The 17,421-nt window shown below is 42.6% G+C and overlaps 1 protein-coding gene across 2 annotated transcripts; it reads left to right on the top strand.

Annotated features, from left to right (window-relative positions):
- Positions 1-2,574: 2,574 nt before the first annotated feature.
- pdcd6ip (programmed cell death 6 interacting protein) lies at positions 2,575-16,437 on the top strand. 2 transcript variants are annotated; one of them, XM_010734807.3, is made up of 18 exons: positions 2,575-2,905; positions 5,436-5,490; positions 5,577-5,646; positions 6,412-6,539; positions 7,016-7,169; positions 7,818-7,918; positions 9,152-9,283; positions 9,493-9,715; positions 10,495-10,618; positions 11,018-11,195; positions 12,288-12,399; positions 12,616-12,785; positions 13,223-13,471; positions 13,780-13,914; positions 14,101-14,195; positions 14,366-14,483; positions 14,575-14,786; positions 15,314-16,437. In XM_010734807.3, the coding sequence occupies exons 1-18, from the start codon at positions 2,700-2,702 to the stop codon at positions 15,486-15,488; spliced, it is 2,637 nt and encodes an 878-aa protein (XP_010733109.2). In that variant the 5' UTR covers positions 2,575-2,699; the 3' UTR covers positions 15,489-16,437. The 2 variants fall into 2 exon arrangements, with proteins under 2 accessions (XP_010733109.2, XP_010733111.2); XM_010734809.3 differs by having other exon boundaries at positions 2,700-2,905; positions 9,167-9,283.
- Positions 16,438-17,421: the final 984 nt, after the last annotated feature.

Raw genomic sequence — 17,421 nt, 5'->3', positions numbered from 1 at the left:
ATAACCTGACATGATGATCAGATGATGATTATCTGACCTTGAGGCCCTGTTATGATGAGTGTTAATAACTTTAAAACCTTAAATATTACAGTTTATATTTATGAAGACCCAAAGTGTTTACATTTGTAAATTAATTTAAAAAAATTAAATGCACAATATATTAAATATATGGCTGTTCCTGCAGTCTGAATGGGCAAACATCATAAATCACATACCATACCTTTGAAATAATTCAGCTTCTTGGAAGTTTTTGTGGTTTATTTTGTTTTAAAACATTTAATCAAAAATGTTTTTTTATGGCAACAGATCAATTATTAATAAAAAAAATAGAAAATACATCTTTGTAAAACTGTTCATCTCCTTCCTCAAGTCACCACTAGTAGTAGATAATGCATCTTCGGAAACTTTGGACCTTCCAGATACAGGTGCACAATCATTTACAATACCCTGACTTCACACAGGGGATCATTATGTAACTAATGTGACTTCTGAAACCAATAGACCTTTTTCACAGCGGCCATTATTACATGAAATAGTCAGTCAAAGCAGGCGTGTCCACTGATAGTACTTAAGGTTCTGTTCCATTTATTGGAGCAGAACCTGAACAGCAAAAGCAGCACCATGACCTGAATGGAACTGACCCTTTATTAGTATCATTGGTTACACCTGTGTTTACTTGCTATTTCCTGTCAAATGGCTGCTGTGAAAAAGGTCTCTTGGTTGCTGATTTAGGTGTGTCCTTTTAAGAGTGTGAATACTTTATACAGGCACTGTAACTCGCTCTGCTCACAAATATGTTGCAAAATAAAAACAAGATATGAAAAACACATGTGGGCATGAGCATGTTTAAAAATTGACTCATGTACAACAACACAACCTGCTGAATAAACCATATTTATTTCAGCATCCTTTGCATTTGCATCCTTTAGATAGAGCAATATAGATATACATAATTATTTCTATTCTTTTTATATGTTCATGTTTACATGTGTAGCTCCTTGTTTTTTGCTTACTCTGACTGTCTACATCTATACGTACACTGAGAGCAACGTGTAACCTTTGTGTGTGCACACACCTGGCCCATAAAAGTGATTCTCTCTCTGATTCTGAAATTGAATGAAAATGAACTTCAATAAACTAAGCAGGATGAATAACATGCCATTCTATAAACAGGCTGTTAAAATAGTTATTGTAAACTTCATGGTTGTATAATATAAATGTTGCGTTCCCCCTCCTACCATGTAAGAAGGAGCGCTAATAGGTCCTTCATTCCAACAGCTGCCAGACTCTTTAAACCAGCATGACTTCATGACTTCTTTCCTATTCTTACTTATTTATGAGTAATTTCTTATCCACCTTGTGTATACGAGCTGCCGTGACAAGTGAATCTATCTGAGCTTATCTTATATTTTGTCCGTATTTATTAATTTGAGTAGTTGCATGTATGTATCTGTTTAATCTGAATATGTTGGATCTCTAAAGGTGAACATTGTGTTTATATGATAGATATTGGTGTAAATTATTTGTGTCCAATCAACAAACCAGGGGCCATATAGCCTAATAATATTCTGGCATAGGAATGGTCAGCAACACTGGGGCCCCACAGGGGACTGTCCTCTCCCTTCCTCTTCACCCTTTTCACCTCAGATTTCAACTATTACACCGAATCCTGCCATCTTCAGAAGTCCTCTGATGACTCAGCAATAGTTGGTTGTATTGAAAAGGGTGATGATAGTGAATACAGAACTTTGTCACTTGGACTGAGCTGAACCATCTGCAGCTCAATGTGACAAAGACAAAGGAGCTAAAAGTGGATCTGAGGAGGCAGAGGAGCTCCTTCAGCAGAAGACTCCTCTCTCTTAAATGCACAAACAGAGCGACACAGGAAATCATTTCTGCCTCTCTATAATGCCTCCCTCAGTGAGTCAGATACACCCCCTTCTGTATTCTGACACAAACACGGACAATTACTTTTTCATTTGTGCACATTATTTAATGTAAATTTTGTTCTTGTATATACCTTTATATATATATATATATTTATATTTTGTTCTTATTAGATGATTACTTGTTTAACATATGTCGTATTAAATAATTTCCCCCTGGGGTTATTAAAGTATTTCTGATTCTGATAGATAGATAGATAGATAGATAGATAGATAGATAGATAGATAGATAGATATACATACTTTATTTATCCCAAGCTGGGAAATTACAGTGCAGCGGCAGCATTACACACAGTGACAATAGACAACATAAGAATAAAAATATCAAACTATACATAATACAATATCAAAATAGCAATAGTAAATAAAATATAATGTACAAGTATATACAGCAAATTGGCAGTGTTGATTTGGTGCAAAGATGAGGAGGAACAGGGTGGGGTTTCTTTTTTTTCTTTTTTTTTTTTTGCCATTGAGCGTCCAAGTAGGTTAATCCGTCCGTGGTGTCCAGTCGTGGAGACAAAGAGCTCCTGCTGTGAGCAGATAAAGCTAATTTTCCTGCAGCGCAGTCGCTTCTCATGAACCCGACACTGAGTCTGCGCCGTGCGCGTCTCCGCGTCCACATGACGTAATCTGACGTTCCCTGTCAGAATCCAGGAAGTGGCTCGCTCGCTTGTTGTTTGTGTTCGTTGGTCGTCTCTCTTGTTTTTTTGTGTCTGATTTAACACAAACAAACCGCTACGACGGGCCGAAATGGCGACGTTTATTTCAGTCCCGTTGAAGAAGTCCTCTGAGGTGGATCTGGTGAAGCCGCTGGCGAAGTTCGTGACAGCCTCGTACCCAGCGGGAGAGGAGCAAGCGGAGTACGTCCGCGCCGTGGAGGAGTTGAACAAGCTCCGCAGGAACGCGCTGGGAAGGCCGCTGGACAAACACGAGAGCTCCCTGGAGATACTGCTCAGGTAGAAAGTCTTTGTTTGAACCGGCTACAGGTATTATTATTAAAAAACAACTCAGCCGGCGTCACACCTGTGGCGGCGAGTTAGCACAGCCGCGCCCAGATGTGTTAGCTTTCAGTTGCTAACATGCTAGGTGAGTTTCTGACCATAATAACTGACTCATGTGTCATCCACGCCGAGTTTCCTCCGAGCCTGACACAGACTTTGACTGTTCAGTATGTTTAACCGAACTGCCGTATACTTACGAGATGACATGAGTCACCTGAGCCGAGCTAAGATATATTTAGCTGTGACTTATTCATCGAAATTAACTCCACAGTTTGCCTTAGCATCAGAGTTAGCTTCAACGTCCGCCGGGAAGTTTATTGTCTCGAGGGCCACACACACACACACACACACACACACACACACACAGAGAGAGAGAGAGCTGAAAACAAAATAACTTAAAAACATAAATAGAAATATGTAAAACATGCCTCAGCAATGGCAGCTTAATGCAAAACTTGGAGGACGTCCAGCCACCGTCAATCAATCCAATTTTTATATGGAAGATCGAGCTGAGTCATCCTGTTTTTTTAATGGATTTTAATGACATTAACAGGGATGACAGCCACTAGCAACGACCCATATATAATACCAAGAAGATCAGCAGCCTGCGTATCCATTCAGACATTTATACAGGAGCATATATAAGAGAAATTCAAGCACAGCCAGCTCTCCTGTCACCTGTCATCCAGGCTCAGACGCAGATACTTGTGGCCACACGATCAGACAGGTTGGCTCAGACAGAAAAACCACAGCTTTGATTTATATCAGTATACAGATCAAAGTGATAAAATATGTGAGGTGTATGAAAATCAGAAGCAAGCGTGAGAGATTAAAATAGCAGCTCTGGTTTTATTAAACACATGAATTACACACATAAAGAAAGTGATGAGCAAAAGAACGTCACAGTTTCATCTTGTTTTGTATAGAGGAAGAGGATTTAAACAAACTTCCTCTGTGTTCACCTTATCTGACAGCCGCTCTAAAATATACATCCTTAATATCATGCATGAAAGCTTTACCACTGTTAATATCAGCCGCTCGATTCCTTGGTGTCATACAGATGCAGACTTTGCCCTCTGTCGCCCAGTCTTTGTTCTCTCTATGACTCATGGGTTATTTAATGCACAGGGTATGCCTAGATTACATGAGTAGCCAAGTATGCGCTCACAGGGTGCAGGTCTTTTCCATTTACTTCCTCCTCCTTTTTGTTGAGGTGCTCTCTAGCTGCAGCGCAAAGTGAAATTGTATCCCCGGTGCCAAGATAAAGCTCTTTAGATATTAAACGGTGTACCAGCTCGAGGTGTTGAGTGGTAATGGCAAACATGAGGAGTGCGGCTAAGCTGAAGCGAGGCAGAACGTTTAACACAATGCCGACAATGGCACGCTCGTATGACTTTGTGGACGCGCTACCTGTGACGTCCAAGGATTAGTGGCTGTGGAGCAGCTTCAGTTTCAGGGAAGTTTATGTTAGGGATGCACAGATCCAGTTGAATATAAGCTGAATTTGTCTGTATCAATTTATGCAAATAGTGAAATATAATGAAAAACTGATCTGTACTGCCTGTAAAGTAAGTATTTCATACTTACACTGTTTTAACCAGCTGATATAAATAATATAATGTTATTATCTTACAGATTTACAGCCTGTGGGCTTGGTAGATATTCTTGGTTAATTAGCACCGAGGTGGAAGTTAACACGTCTCTGCAGAATGAGTTGCTGAGGGTTAGCATTGCATCTCTGCACAAGTCGCCTGTTAGCCACATGCCAGGTATCCACGGAGACGGGGCCCTATCCCTTTCAAAGCCGCGCAAACACAAGCTACTGCGTTGCCGCGGCAACCATTGTGTTGTCTAGGACGTTTTCTTTTTCTCTTAAGTTAACCATGAGGCGCGCCTCATCTCGACTTTCCTCCGTGCACGTGCGTGTCCTTGTGTCTCTGAATGGGGGAAACATAAGGATAACAAACCCTCCCGCACAATGTGTTTGTAGTTATATATATATATATATATATATATATAAATAAAGCCAGTCTTTGTTTATGTACACGTTTGCGCTCCAGTCTCTTCCGGGCACTGGAAAAGCAGCATGAACTGGTAATAGGGGATTCCCTGACTGTGTTGTCATCACAGGCACAGATACAGATAAGATGAAGAGCTGAAGCCGTCACTGATGCACTGACCTGGTGTTTTTTTTTTCCTGACTCATTGTCAAGTGTCTCTGAAATAGCAGGACTTCCTCACACCACAAATCTGCTGTTGTGTCATTATAATCACACCCTTGAACTGGATTTCTCAACTATCATTTACTGTGTGGCCTTTCTTTTTTTAACTAAAGTTAAGTTTGATAATAATCAGAATAAAGACATTTCTGTCTGTCCACTGAAAGCATGAAGTATGATCTAAAGACAACAATTAGATCTGGACTTTTTGGGTTGTCACACGTACAGTTTTTGGTTTGAATCCTTCTATTTCTTTCTCTCTCCAGATACTACGACCAGCTGTGTGCTGTCGAGCCCAAGTTTCCCTTCTCTGAAAACCAGGTAACTGACTACAGACAAGACACGTGATTGTGGGTTAGTTTCCAGACATAAGCACTTGAACACAAAGCGTCTCTCTGTTTCCACAGCTCTGCTTAACCTTCACATGGAAGGATGCCTTTGATAAAGGATCACTGTTCGGTGGCTCAGTCAAGCTCGGTAAGTACAACCTCTTATCAAGCCCGTTTGTGTCGGTGGAAGAATATCTGTATGTAGCTGTGTGTTGCGCACAGGTGCAGAAAGAGGAAATGATGTTGAGAGGAGTTTAAGCAAATATAAGACTTTGCCCTCCGGGTATAGATGTGTCATTAATCAGTCAGCCTCTTCGTATGTCTCTAACTATTTAGGCTCCTGTTTTATTCTGCGTCCATAATCAGGACTTACAAGTGGAAAAATGTGCCACTGAAGTATGTGTATAAGCTCTTAAAACAGGTATGTGTGCATACCTACGTATACCATACGTAACATAAAAGTATGTGTGTCAAAGACTGACAGGTGCCAACGGCAAAAAAACATTCAAAGAATTCAGAAAGCAAAGTGAAGCGAGAGAGCAAAGAATCCCCCGATCCTTAGGACTGTTCTTTGTTGAGTTCACATTTATTCTGTTCACGCTTGAATCTTTTGTCCTCTGTGTTGAATTGTGGGAGCTCACAACCGTGGGATTCTTTGCAGTGTACTTTGGGCGAGAAAAATGTAGACTGAAGCTGTAGAAAGTGTTCCTCGGAACAAATGCCAACACCACAAAAAGAAACTGTGTCGACAAACAAGAGAGCAGTCAATATCCCACATGGTGTGAAAGATAGATGTCAGATTGTCCTCTGTGTAAAAGTGAGTCCTGTATTTCAAGAAAAGAAACAGAACGCCTTTAAGATTCAGAAATCAGATTGTTTCTTACTCTGGTGCTTTTGGTTTTGTGTATTGCAGCTTTGGCCAGTTTGGGCTACGAGAAGACATGTGTCCTGTTCAACGCAGCAGCGCTGGCCAGTCAGATCGCCTCAGAGCAGAACCTGGACAATGATGAAGGACTGAAGGTTGCAGCCAAATACTATCAGGTGAGTGTTTAACCACACAGTTATATTCTAACATGTGCAGCTTGATGTTAGAAACCCTGTCGAGAAATTCTGTTGATGCAGATGAACTTCCATCTTGAGATGGCCACAAACAATTAAATATTTTCAAAATAGATTTGTATTTTACAAGCATTGAATAGAAATGTGCAGCTCATTTATGATTGGTATGGTAGCTGGAATTACTGTGTTTTCTATTGCTTCTCAGACTTGAGACAGAGATATGACCTAAACAAAAACATTCACGCTGCAGAGATGCAAAAGAATGCTTGTCGTCTTCATTTTGACATCTTCAGCTTATCAAAATAAAATCCATATTTGTGACTCAGGCATGAGAAAGCGAGAGGCCCGTAGGACTTGCCAGTGTAGACGGTTCAAACTGTTTTAGAAGTACAAAAAAAAAAATCTATTCTTAGCAATAGTGTCTCATCTGTTTCACTTTTATCTGTCTCACCATCCAGCTGGCCAGCGGAGCATTCGGCCACATCAAGGACACCGTGCTGTCGGCACTGAACAGGGAGCCAACCATGGACATCTCCCCCGAAACTGTGGGTACCCTGAGCCACATCATGCTGGCCCAGGCCCAGGAGGTCCTCTTCCTCAAAGCCACCTCAGGTACCAAAGCGCGGACACCTCAATGATCTAAACGCACATTGTTTTCACTTTGAGACTGTGGAAAAACACAGAAACACAATCCATTTTTTAGTCCCTAGTTTTAAAAGTGCTTCATAGACATGGACCTTTACTTAGTCTAACATGTGCCTAACAAGTTTAGGGACACTCCTATCACAAATCTGCCAGATATAAAGGAAGCAAAGCAATTGCTCTTAATACATAGCATCCTTAATTACACACCCATGCACATTTTTTTGCCTTTCCAGCGACGGCAGTAGGCAGTTTTGATCCAGGTTGCACAAAACCTCTGTCCCAGTTCTGTCTACAGATGTGCTTATTAGTGTTTTTAAGCACAACAGTTAACAATTTTGAAGGTTACACCATAGAAGTTAGGGAAAAAATTAGACCTATATTTTCTGCTGAGAGAGTTGTTTTTGTTGTAAATGAGTTGTTTTTTTTTTTTACACTCTTTAGAATGTAAAGGCCGTTTCATTGAGGTGATGTAGAAACACTGAATGTCATACACAAGAGGCCACAGCTGCACACAGCTCTGAAAACCTTATGAATGTCAGCTTGTGATGACTGGTAACACAGCTTCTTGTCCTGAATGTAATTTATTTGATATGTTCTTTCTCTTTCACCCAATAGATAAGATGAAAGATGCTGTCATCGCAAAGCTGGCCAATCAGGCAGCAGATTTCTACGGCGACGCCTTCAAGCAGTGCCAGTACAAAGACAACCTTCCCAAGGTATGTGGAGGACGCACACACAGTTAAACACTAACCTGAAAACACCGCTCAGCTCTGAGGACAACAGTAACAAACACCTTTGCAGTCAGCACTGTGGTGAAGGTGCATACAGAGTTTCGGACTCTGTATGGTTTGCCGTGTGTGTGTGTTCGTGTGTGTACTTCTGGATAATAAGACTTGAAGGGTGGTACTCAGGTTTGCGGGACTGTACAAATTTACAACCTTTCTCTGTTCTCATTGGTCCGTTTCCATCCTGTTTTCACTCTGGTTGGTACTAAGCTGCAGTTTGACTTGTTTTCATTCTGTTTGGTTTCTTACCATCTCTGAAATACTTACTGTCTGTCTAACACTGACTGAAACACACACACACACTACCTCAGGTTAATTACATCAAAGTTAAGCAGCCAATGAGTAACTTGCACCAGCTGTTCATAAATGTTAGTGTTTTCCAAGTTGACACACATAACACTTTGCTAAATTAAAACATCTCTTAACTAAAGTTAGTTACTCAATATTTAAACCTACCAACCGTGAAGTAAGGTGTCAGATGTGATAATGGAATATGAGCAATATATCTGTCTTGACACTTGACACATTTTGTGGCTCCAGGTAAATTGATAATATAATATGTTACATTTCTCAGGCCACTTAAAAAATTCCTGAATCAGAAATGCTTTAATAATCCCAGGGGGGAATTATTGTTTTTGTTTGTATGTTTAAGTTCTTTTTAAGTTTGAACAGTGAATAAAATTAGCCACTAATGACTTTGGAAGGACGTTATGCACAAAATTAGAAATGGATTTATGGATGGCTGGTGCAATGTGCAACGTCTGGCTGTACATTCTCATCAGTAAAAACACACACATGCATCATCATAGACACATGAGTGCACACACACACACAGACATATGGCTATGGGGCATTTGATGAAGGTGTGGCAGCTTTTGCTGAAAGGTTGAGCACTCATGGCCTCTTCTGTTTTCTCTCTCGTTGTCTTCCTTTCTCTCTGCATCCCTCGTGGTGGTGGCGTTGGCATTGATTGTGCATTTGTCTGTGTGTGTGACTGCTTGTGCCTCTTTGTGATTGGCTTCTGTGACGTCATTTCTGATTTGACCTCGCCTGTGTGCGTCTGCCGTTTTGTATTTTGCCTTGCCGTCGTGTGTGCCTGTGTGCATGCGTACATATCTGTTTGCGTGCTTGCGTGTTGCTCTGTGGTTGCCTCTCCCTGGTCAGTATTTTTATTTTCAGGAAGTTTTGCCGGTGCTGGCGGCCAAGCACTGCATCATGCAAGCCAACGCCGAGTTGCACCAGAGCATCCTGGCCAAGCAGAAGAAGCGATTTGGAGAGGAGATCGCTCGCCTGCAGGTACGCAGCTTTCGTATGACTTTAAGGTTTTGACCTGCTGTGGCTGATTCTCCCAGCAAATGATCTGTCTCTTTCATGATAAAAGAAATAAAAATTGGAATGAAATCCCCTGAATGTGTTATGTAACCTTCCAAACCTGGACACATCAAAACCATAAAACGTATTCATGAAGTGAATGTCTTCCTCTGTCCTCTGATTTTTCAATCCAGCACGCGGCAGAGCTGGTGAAGACGGTGGCGTCTCGCTATGATGAGTATGTGAGCGTTAAGGACCTGACTGAAAGGATCAATCGAGCTCTCACCGCAGCCAAGAAAGACAATGACTTTATCTACCACGATCGCGTGCCTGAGGTCAAGGATCTGGAACACATTGGCAAGGCAGCGTTGGTCAGAGCCACCACCATCACACCTCCACTTAGCCAGAAATTCACAGGTGAGTAACACAGACGCTAAACACAGATCCTAATTGTCAAGAAGGTTTGACACAAAAAACTCTTATGTCTGAGCATCCTTGTCAGATTTTGATCGTAAGATATAAAGAAGTAGTTTGACTCTTTGGGGAAGACACTTACTTGTCAAGAGTCAGTTGTCTCATGTTTAATTAGTTTTGGAGAGAGTCCCTGCATGTTTAAATAGTAAATGGACTGTATAGCTCCTTTCTTGTCTTTTACACTACGTATCTCATTCACCCATTCACACACATTTGTACACAGATGGTATTGACTGCCGTACAAGGTGTCACTACTCATCGTTTTTTGGGAGCTAATCATTCACACACATTCATACACCAACGGCGCAGCCTTCGGGGGCAATTTGGGACACTTTGACATGCAAACTGGAGGAGCCCCTAAGTGGTACTGTTATCCTCATCTAACTCTTGGCAAAGAAGAAAGTAATGGTATCTCAAAACGTCAAACTATTTACTTTAATCAACATTTATGCTGCCCGGTTGACTCTTTACAGTGACACAGTGTTCTGAATAACGTCAATCATGTCATTAAGTGCTGGATGAATATTGTGTATATATGACCTGTGACGTTAGGATGACTGTAGCAAATTCCCATTTAAAGACATTAACAACAACAACCCGTTGTATTTAAGTTGCTCTTCATTTTGGCACAACCTCAAACTCATTGTGTAGGGAGTGGATGACTTCAGATGGGATTTTATCTACAACACTGTTTTTTTTTTTTTCACTATGTTGTTTCTCAGACTTGTTTGAGAAGATGGTCCCCATGGCGGTGCAGCAGTCCATGAGCATTTACAACCAGAGGAAGGCTGAGACGGTGAACAGACTGGTGGGAACAATGAGGGAGGCCACCAATCTGTGCAACGGGTACGCTGCTCGGCGTCTTTATGACCTTACTTTGCTCTGCTTGTGCACGTCAGTGATAATGCAGGTGAAATTGTCTTCCCATGAACAACACACGTCTGAGTGCTTGTGTCTCCATGCATGGATGAGTTCATTAAAAATTCATAACATAATGATGTAGCAGGTTCCATTAAAATGTCAATACAGGTACTTTAGTGTAGCACACACTTAGCACGCTCTATTATGATGTTAATGGATGCTTGACAAGTAGCAACATGCACTTTATTCCATTCATCTTTTGAAATACAAATAATTATTTTTTATTTTCCAAGATTTTCTCAAAATCTCTAATTGTCATGGTGACGCGGCACAAGATGTTTGCAGATCATAATAACTGACAGATGATGTGTAATTGTTCATCAGAGTGTTGGCATCCCTAAACCTGCCAGCTGCTCTGGAGGATCTGTCAGGAGACTCTATCCCACAATCCATTGCTGAGAAGTCCCGGTCCATCGTGCAGCAGGGAGGACTGCAGACCATCGAGCAGCTAATCAAAGACCTGCCCGAGCTTCTGACCCGCAACAGAGAGATTCTGGACGAGGTCAGAAACGCAAACACGCTGAATTAAACATGTGTTACTTCACTCTGTAGATCCAGTGATTGGGCGTCTCACCTTACTGCTCACATGAACCATGAAGAGATTTGAAAAGTAAAGACACTTTTAGATTACAACAGCTTGTTTGTCATATGGCTCTGCTTTTTTTGACAAGGAAGCATATGAATGAAATGCTTTTCAGCAGCTGACTTGGACGTCCTCAATATTGGACTTTTCTACCAGCGTCTACCAGAAGAATGTGCAAACACACTAAAAAACAAAAAAATCATAATCATCCTTGATGGCAGAAATCCCAGCAGCTCAGGATCATCACTAAAATCTAATTCACTGATCTCTGGGCCAAGGACTGTCTGTCCCCAGCTTCAGCCAACCTGTGTTTTTTAGACATCTTGCTGACAAACAAATAAACAGACGGGAGTTAAAACATAAAACATAAAACGCTGCCAAGTTTGTTGGCAGAGTTGAAAAGACCAAACCAAAAAAAAAAAAAGTCCTAATTTCTCCCAAAAACTATTTGGTTGTGTTTTATAAAAAGCCACCAGTGAAAGTAGATTTCCACTGACCAAAAAGAAGACTTTAATATTCACTGAAGTATATTGTTCATTATTTCTGTCTAAAATGTAAACTCTAGTCTTGACTTTCTTCACTTCATTACTTTACTTCTTGAAAAAACACATGAAAGCAGTGCAGAATAATTTTTTCCCTCAAACCATACAGTAACAATACAGACTACAAGTCTGAGAGACTCCAGATACGTACATTACACAGACACATACCCACCAATATATGTTATAATGCAAATAATATAAAACATTTTACCTACATTATTATTAAAATATCATGTTTGGCTCCCAGTTCTTGACTGTAGGTTAGTCTTTCCAGGCCGAGACAATCTGAAAACTCTTTTCCTCAATGATGCTGCATCCAACCTCCTGGTTTGTAGAAGTCCAGAAGTTTAGTGTGTTTAAAATACTTCAGATATATTCTAAGTACACAGAGTTTGGCATTGAAAGAGACTTTGATATTAAACATGTCTGACCAACATTTTATAATGTCGATGTTGCGTGTCGTCCTCAGTCTCTGAAGATGCTGGACGATGAAGAGACGACAGACAACGATCTGAGAAGCAAGTTCAACCAGCGCTGGAACAGAACCCCCTCTGGAGACCTGTACAAGCCACTCCGTGCAGGTACAACACACACACACACACACACACACACACACACACACACACACACACACACACACACACACACACACACAGCAACAACTTTCCTGTGTAGTCATCCATGTTTGTTTGTCTCCATGTCATCCACTGTTGACAATGCTCCTCACCTCCTCCTCTTTCCTTCCTCCTCTCTTGTCCCCTCTAACCTTACCTCCCTCCCCCCCTTCTCTCACCCAGAGGGAGCTAACTTCCGCAACATCTTGGACAAGGCCGTGCAGGCGGACCAGGTCGTGAAGGACCGCTACAGCACCCACTGTGACATGATCACCCTGCTGTGTAAACCAGAGAACGAGCTCACCGCTGCCATCCCCTCTGCCAACCCGACCAAGACACTGCAGGGCAGCGAGGTCTGGACACCTCTGGCTTATCTCTGTCTGTGCAGCCAGATAATGTGAAACTTTACTTTGTATTGTTGTGATTAGTTTTTAGGATTTGTCACCTCATCCCAAGGTATTTTGTGTGCCACATAAACATAAATACACATAGACTTGTGGTGTACAGAAGCACCCAGTGGACATTGTGTGCTTCATAGCCCTGTCCCTCCTCCCTACAGTAGCTCCATTTTTCATTTTGTTTGCTGACTTTGCACTGCGTGTCACTGGGGAGCTTAAATAACTAAGCAAGCAGAACCGGGGAAAGAGCGAGGAAGAAGAAGTGCATGTCTCTCCACGGCTACACTGCATTCATGCTAAAGTGAAAAACAACAGTATATTCCAGTCGCTATGAGGGCGAGAGGTCAAGGACACTCACGCTCACTGTGTCTGTCTTTTCCATTGTCACCCAGGTGGTGAACGTGCTGCGCTCTCAGCTCGCCCAGCTCGACGAGATTAAGAAGGAGAGGGAGACCATGGAGGGAGAGATCAAGTCCGTGACCTTCGACATGTCTGTTACCTTCCTGACGGCGCTCGCCCGGGACGGAGCCATCAGCGAGGAGCAGCTGTCTGTCTCCCAGCTTGACCAGTTGTATGGTACCTACAACCAGAGGGTACAGGCCAGCCTCCGCTCACAGGAAGATCTGCTGGGACAAGTTCAGGTATACAAAGAGTTACAGAGATTAAAACATTGATTTCTTAATCAGGTCAGCAGTTTTATACTCTCCAACAGCTTAAACAGTAGACGATTAAACAAAAAGTGGATCAAAGAAGCGTTACCTATATCAAATAACACATCACACACCCAAAGTGTGAGTAAAACCCAGTTTTCCCTCTGAATGGCAAAGTGCCATGGAGTGTGAAGAGACAATTTATAATTTAGTGGCCATAAATATCCGGGTGTTCTGAGAGGTGACAGCAGTTGACCTCGATCTGTGATTTATCTATTCAACCTGTGATCCTCTTCCAGACATCCCACCAGGAGTTCAGCAGTCTGAAACAGTCCAACACGGAGGCCAACCAGAGGGAGGAGGTGCTGAAGAAGCTGGCTTCAGCCCATGACAGCTACGTTGAGATCAGCAGCAACCTGCGCGAAGGCACCAAGGTACTCACTCAGCACAACACGCCAGCGCACACGTGCTTCAGCGAGGATGAACTGCACTGCAGTAATGCATATCTTGTCGGAAACTTTCTTTTATTGTTTTTTTTTTTTTTTGTGCGTCAAGGTGGTTTTGCAGGTCGGGTGATTTATTTTTGTCCCTTTTTTTTTTTTTTGTTTCTCCCTCCTCAGTTCTACAACGACTTGACAGAAATCCTGCTTAAGTTCCAGAACAAATGCAGCGACATCGTTTTCGCCCGCAAAACAGAGCGGGATGAACTACTTAAGTACGTACTTAGCTGGTCTGTTTGATTCATTTGCAGGTTTTGTTTCTCGTGTGCAGTCTCGGCTAATCATATTTGGTTTTAATCAATGAGTTAGTTGTTCATTAGGATTAATAAATTCATGGATATGATGGAAATGTTGCAGCACGCTCATGTTTGAACTCTTGTTTCAGGGAGCTGCAGCAGAGCATCGCCCGAGAGCCTAGTGCTCCGTCCTTCAACGTCCCCGCCTATCAGAGCACCCCAGCCGGCCCCCCTGGCAACCCAACCCCTGCACCCAGGACCGTGTTTGTAAGTCACCACTCACAAAGCCAAACGTCGGATATGAGTGCAGCAGATGTGAGGCAGATGGTTCTGTATTGATCTGTGTGTGTCTTCTCAGAATCCTCAAGCCCAGCAGCAGCCTCAGGCAAAGCCTCAGCCACCAGCCAGGCCTCCTCCACCGAGCTTCACCCCTCAGGCGGCTTCCACCACTCCCACCAACGCACCACCTACTGGCCCTCCTACTGGCCCTCCCACCAGCAACCCACCACCTGTGGCTCCACCAAACCAGGCCCAGGGACCACCTTACCCCACCTACCAGGGTTATCCAGGGTGAGTTTCCCATCACGACGTCCTGATGTCTGAGTACAGATTGATCCATGTAGCTTAGTGTAATGATGTCAGGACTGAGTGAACATGATTTCATCCTTCGTCTTTCTTCCAGCTACTTGTGAGAATACTGGTAAAAGTCCTTCATCCAAGCTACATCAAATAACCCCCGAATAACATGCTGTGACTCGAGATGACTGAATAAATTAAAGGACTGGTTCAATATTTTGAGAAATATTCTCTTTATTTTCACCAGTGTAGCTGTTTCCACCTGCTGCCAGTCTTTACACATTTCAGATGACCTTCAGAGGTGCTTTAGAGGTTACCTTTAGACAGAGCCAGGCTAGCTGTTCCCATCTGTTCCCAGTCTTTATGCTAAGCTAAGCTAACTTGCTGCTGGCTCCAGCTGTGTTCTTGTCACACAAACATAACAGTGCTATCATCTTGTTACCATAAGGAAAATCAGTGTTTAATTAATGTTTTAATATTACGCTCACATTTGTTTTTTTCCTGTTGTGGTGTCCATGCAGGTACTTCCAGATGCCTATGGGCTACAACCCCTATGCTTACGGCCAGTACAACATGCCCTACATGCACGTCGCTCCGGGACAGGGTGGCTACCCAGGTGCCCCTCCTGCTGGACAGCCCTACCCTGGCTACCCCCAGCAACCCCCTCAGCAGCAGCCCTACTACCCTCAGCAATAATTCTCCTCTCCTCCATCCCCTCATTTCTCTTCTCACCAGTTAACACCAAATAAAAAAAAATACCCCAGCAATAACACTTTATCTCCATTAGCTCCCTCCCCTCTCATCTTTTGTTTTCTCTCACTAACAGCAGCTATAGAAACCCAAATGAAGGGCGACCTCGGAGCTGCTTTGCACTTCTTCTCTGAAACTCTATTGTTTGCCACCTCCTTATTCTCCCTTTCATCTCGCCCTCCTTTTGTTTTCTATCCTAGATCATGTTTTCTGGGTTCTGACGGCACTTTTCTGAAACTATCACAACTCCACCGATGCACTAACCCCTCCTGCTGCCTGTACGGTTATCTTTTTTTTTATGTAGTCATTTTCTAATTGGTTTAATATAAACCCTGACTGGTTTCCATTGATAACTGACTTTTTGTCTGGGCTGGACTGCTGTACAACACTCACAAAGGCGCACAGAAGCCGAGACGTCTCCTGGTTTTTGGGCGTATGTGCTGGGTGGGTGGGCGGATGGGTGACCATTACTAGTCACGCCACTGATGGTAGGGCACAGCCACATCATCACTCCCCTGCCCACTCAATCAACCCCCAGTGCTTCTATATCAACTATATTCCTATTTTTGTAATGAATACTGATGCCTCGCTGATGTATAAACCTATAAAAACGAATGGCCTGTAGGTTTTCTAATGTAGATGACGACTGTTGAGAGTTTCTTTGGCTCTTTCTTTTTCTCTTCTCTTCTCTCTCACCCAGGGAATGTTGGTATATTTCTGTGTTACAATCAGAGGCTGTACAAGTGGGAGAAATGATTCTATTATATAAATATATGTATAAATAAGACTCTGTATGTGGTTAACCAAGACTCTGTGTGCTGCACTCTCATGCTCTTTGTGTTTATTTTTATTCCTCAGCTCTAATGTGATTAAAAAAAACAACAACAGCCAGACACAGTTTGTCCGTCTTCAGATTTATTGATTGTTGCATTGTTTTCTATCAAACTGTGGAGATTTGTAAAGCACCCAGAAGAGGGCAGTCCTGCAGCTCACAGAGGGAAGCAGTTTGGCTCGCCATGCTGGCTCCTTTCAGCCAATCAGGAGAGTTGAGTTGTGCCATCGGACTAATCGGACGCCTTTTGACCTCCCGAGCACTGGGGGCAGATCCCATTTAGATGACATGCAAATTACGTTCCAGTGAGGTCGTGATCTCATCCAATCATATTTCCCCGCAGGTGATTTCTCCACAGACAGATTTCATCCCCAGATATTTATTCAGTGTCAGGAGACGCTAATGATTTCACATATCTCCTCCCTCTGTGTGTGTGTGTGTGTGTGTGTGTGTGTGTGTGTGTGTGTGTGTGTGTGTGTGTGTGTGTGTGTGTGTGTGTGGCAGGGAGGCAGATGGCAGCGCAGTGTGATGTCTGGAAGGATGCATGGAGATGTTGGCAGAGTGCTGCTGGTCCCCTGCCTGCATCCATCACTCCACCTCTCTCCATTTTCCCCTCTCTTTTCTCCATCTAATCTGTCTTCCTCTTGACTCAACTCTTAAAAAAAACACCATATTTCATTTCACTTTCCCCAAGTGCTCTCTCTTCCTTTGTTTCCCTTCCTATCTGACTCTCTTCATCATATTTTCCTTTGCTCCTAAGCTTTTTTTTTTTTTTTTTTTTTTGTAATACCACCTGTCTTTTTATATCCTCAGCTGCTCTATCCTCCATTTTTTTTTCCCCCTCTCCCCTGGCTCGTCTGTTTTTGCTTACCATTCGTCTGTCCTTTCTGTCCAAGCTGCAAATAGTTGGCAGTGAGTTGTCTTCACTGGTCAGTATCTCTTGGCTCATAAACGTCTCATAACATCACGTCAGTTTACAGTGTGTGTGTGTGTGAGAGAGAGAGAAACTCACAAGGAAGGATACACACTTTTTAATCAGATCTCACA

The sequence above is a fragment of the Larimichthys crocea genome, chromosome XIII (assembly GCF_000972845.2).
Source record: "Larimichthys crocea isolate SSNF chromosome XIII, L_crocea_2.0, whole genome shotgun sequence".
In the NCBI taxonomy this organism is placed as follows: Eukaryota; Metazoa; Chordata; class Actinopteri; family Sciaenidae; genus Larimichthys; species Larimichthys crocea.
The sequence above is the reverse complement of the archived record's forward strand: the minus strand, read 5'-3'. Positions and strand labels throughout refer to the sequence as shown.

Excerpts from the sequence above, each read along its gene's own strand:
- pdcd6ip (XM_010734807.3), top strand. The coding sequence starts at position 2,700 with ATGGCGACGTTTATTTCAGTCCCGTTGAAGAAGTCCTCTGAGGTGGAT. Across the intron at positions 12,786-13,222 it reads AGACACTGCAGGGCAGCGAG|GTGGTGAACGTGCTGCGCTC; the intron begins GTCTGGACACCT and ends ATTGTCACCCAG. Across the intron at positions 13,915-14,100 it reads ACCTGCGCGAAGGCACCAAG|TTCTACAACGACTTGACAGA; the intron begins GTACTCACTCAG and ends CTCCCTCCTCAG.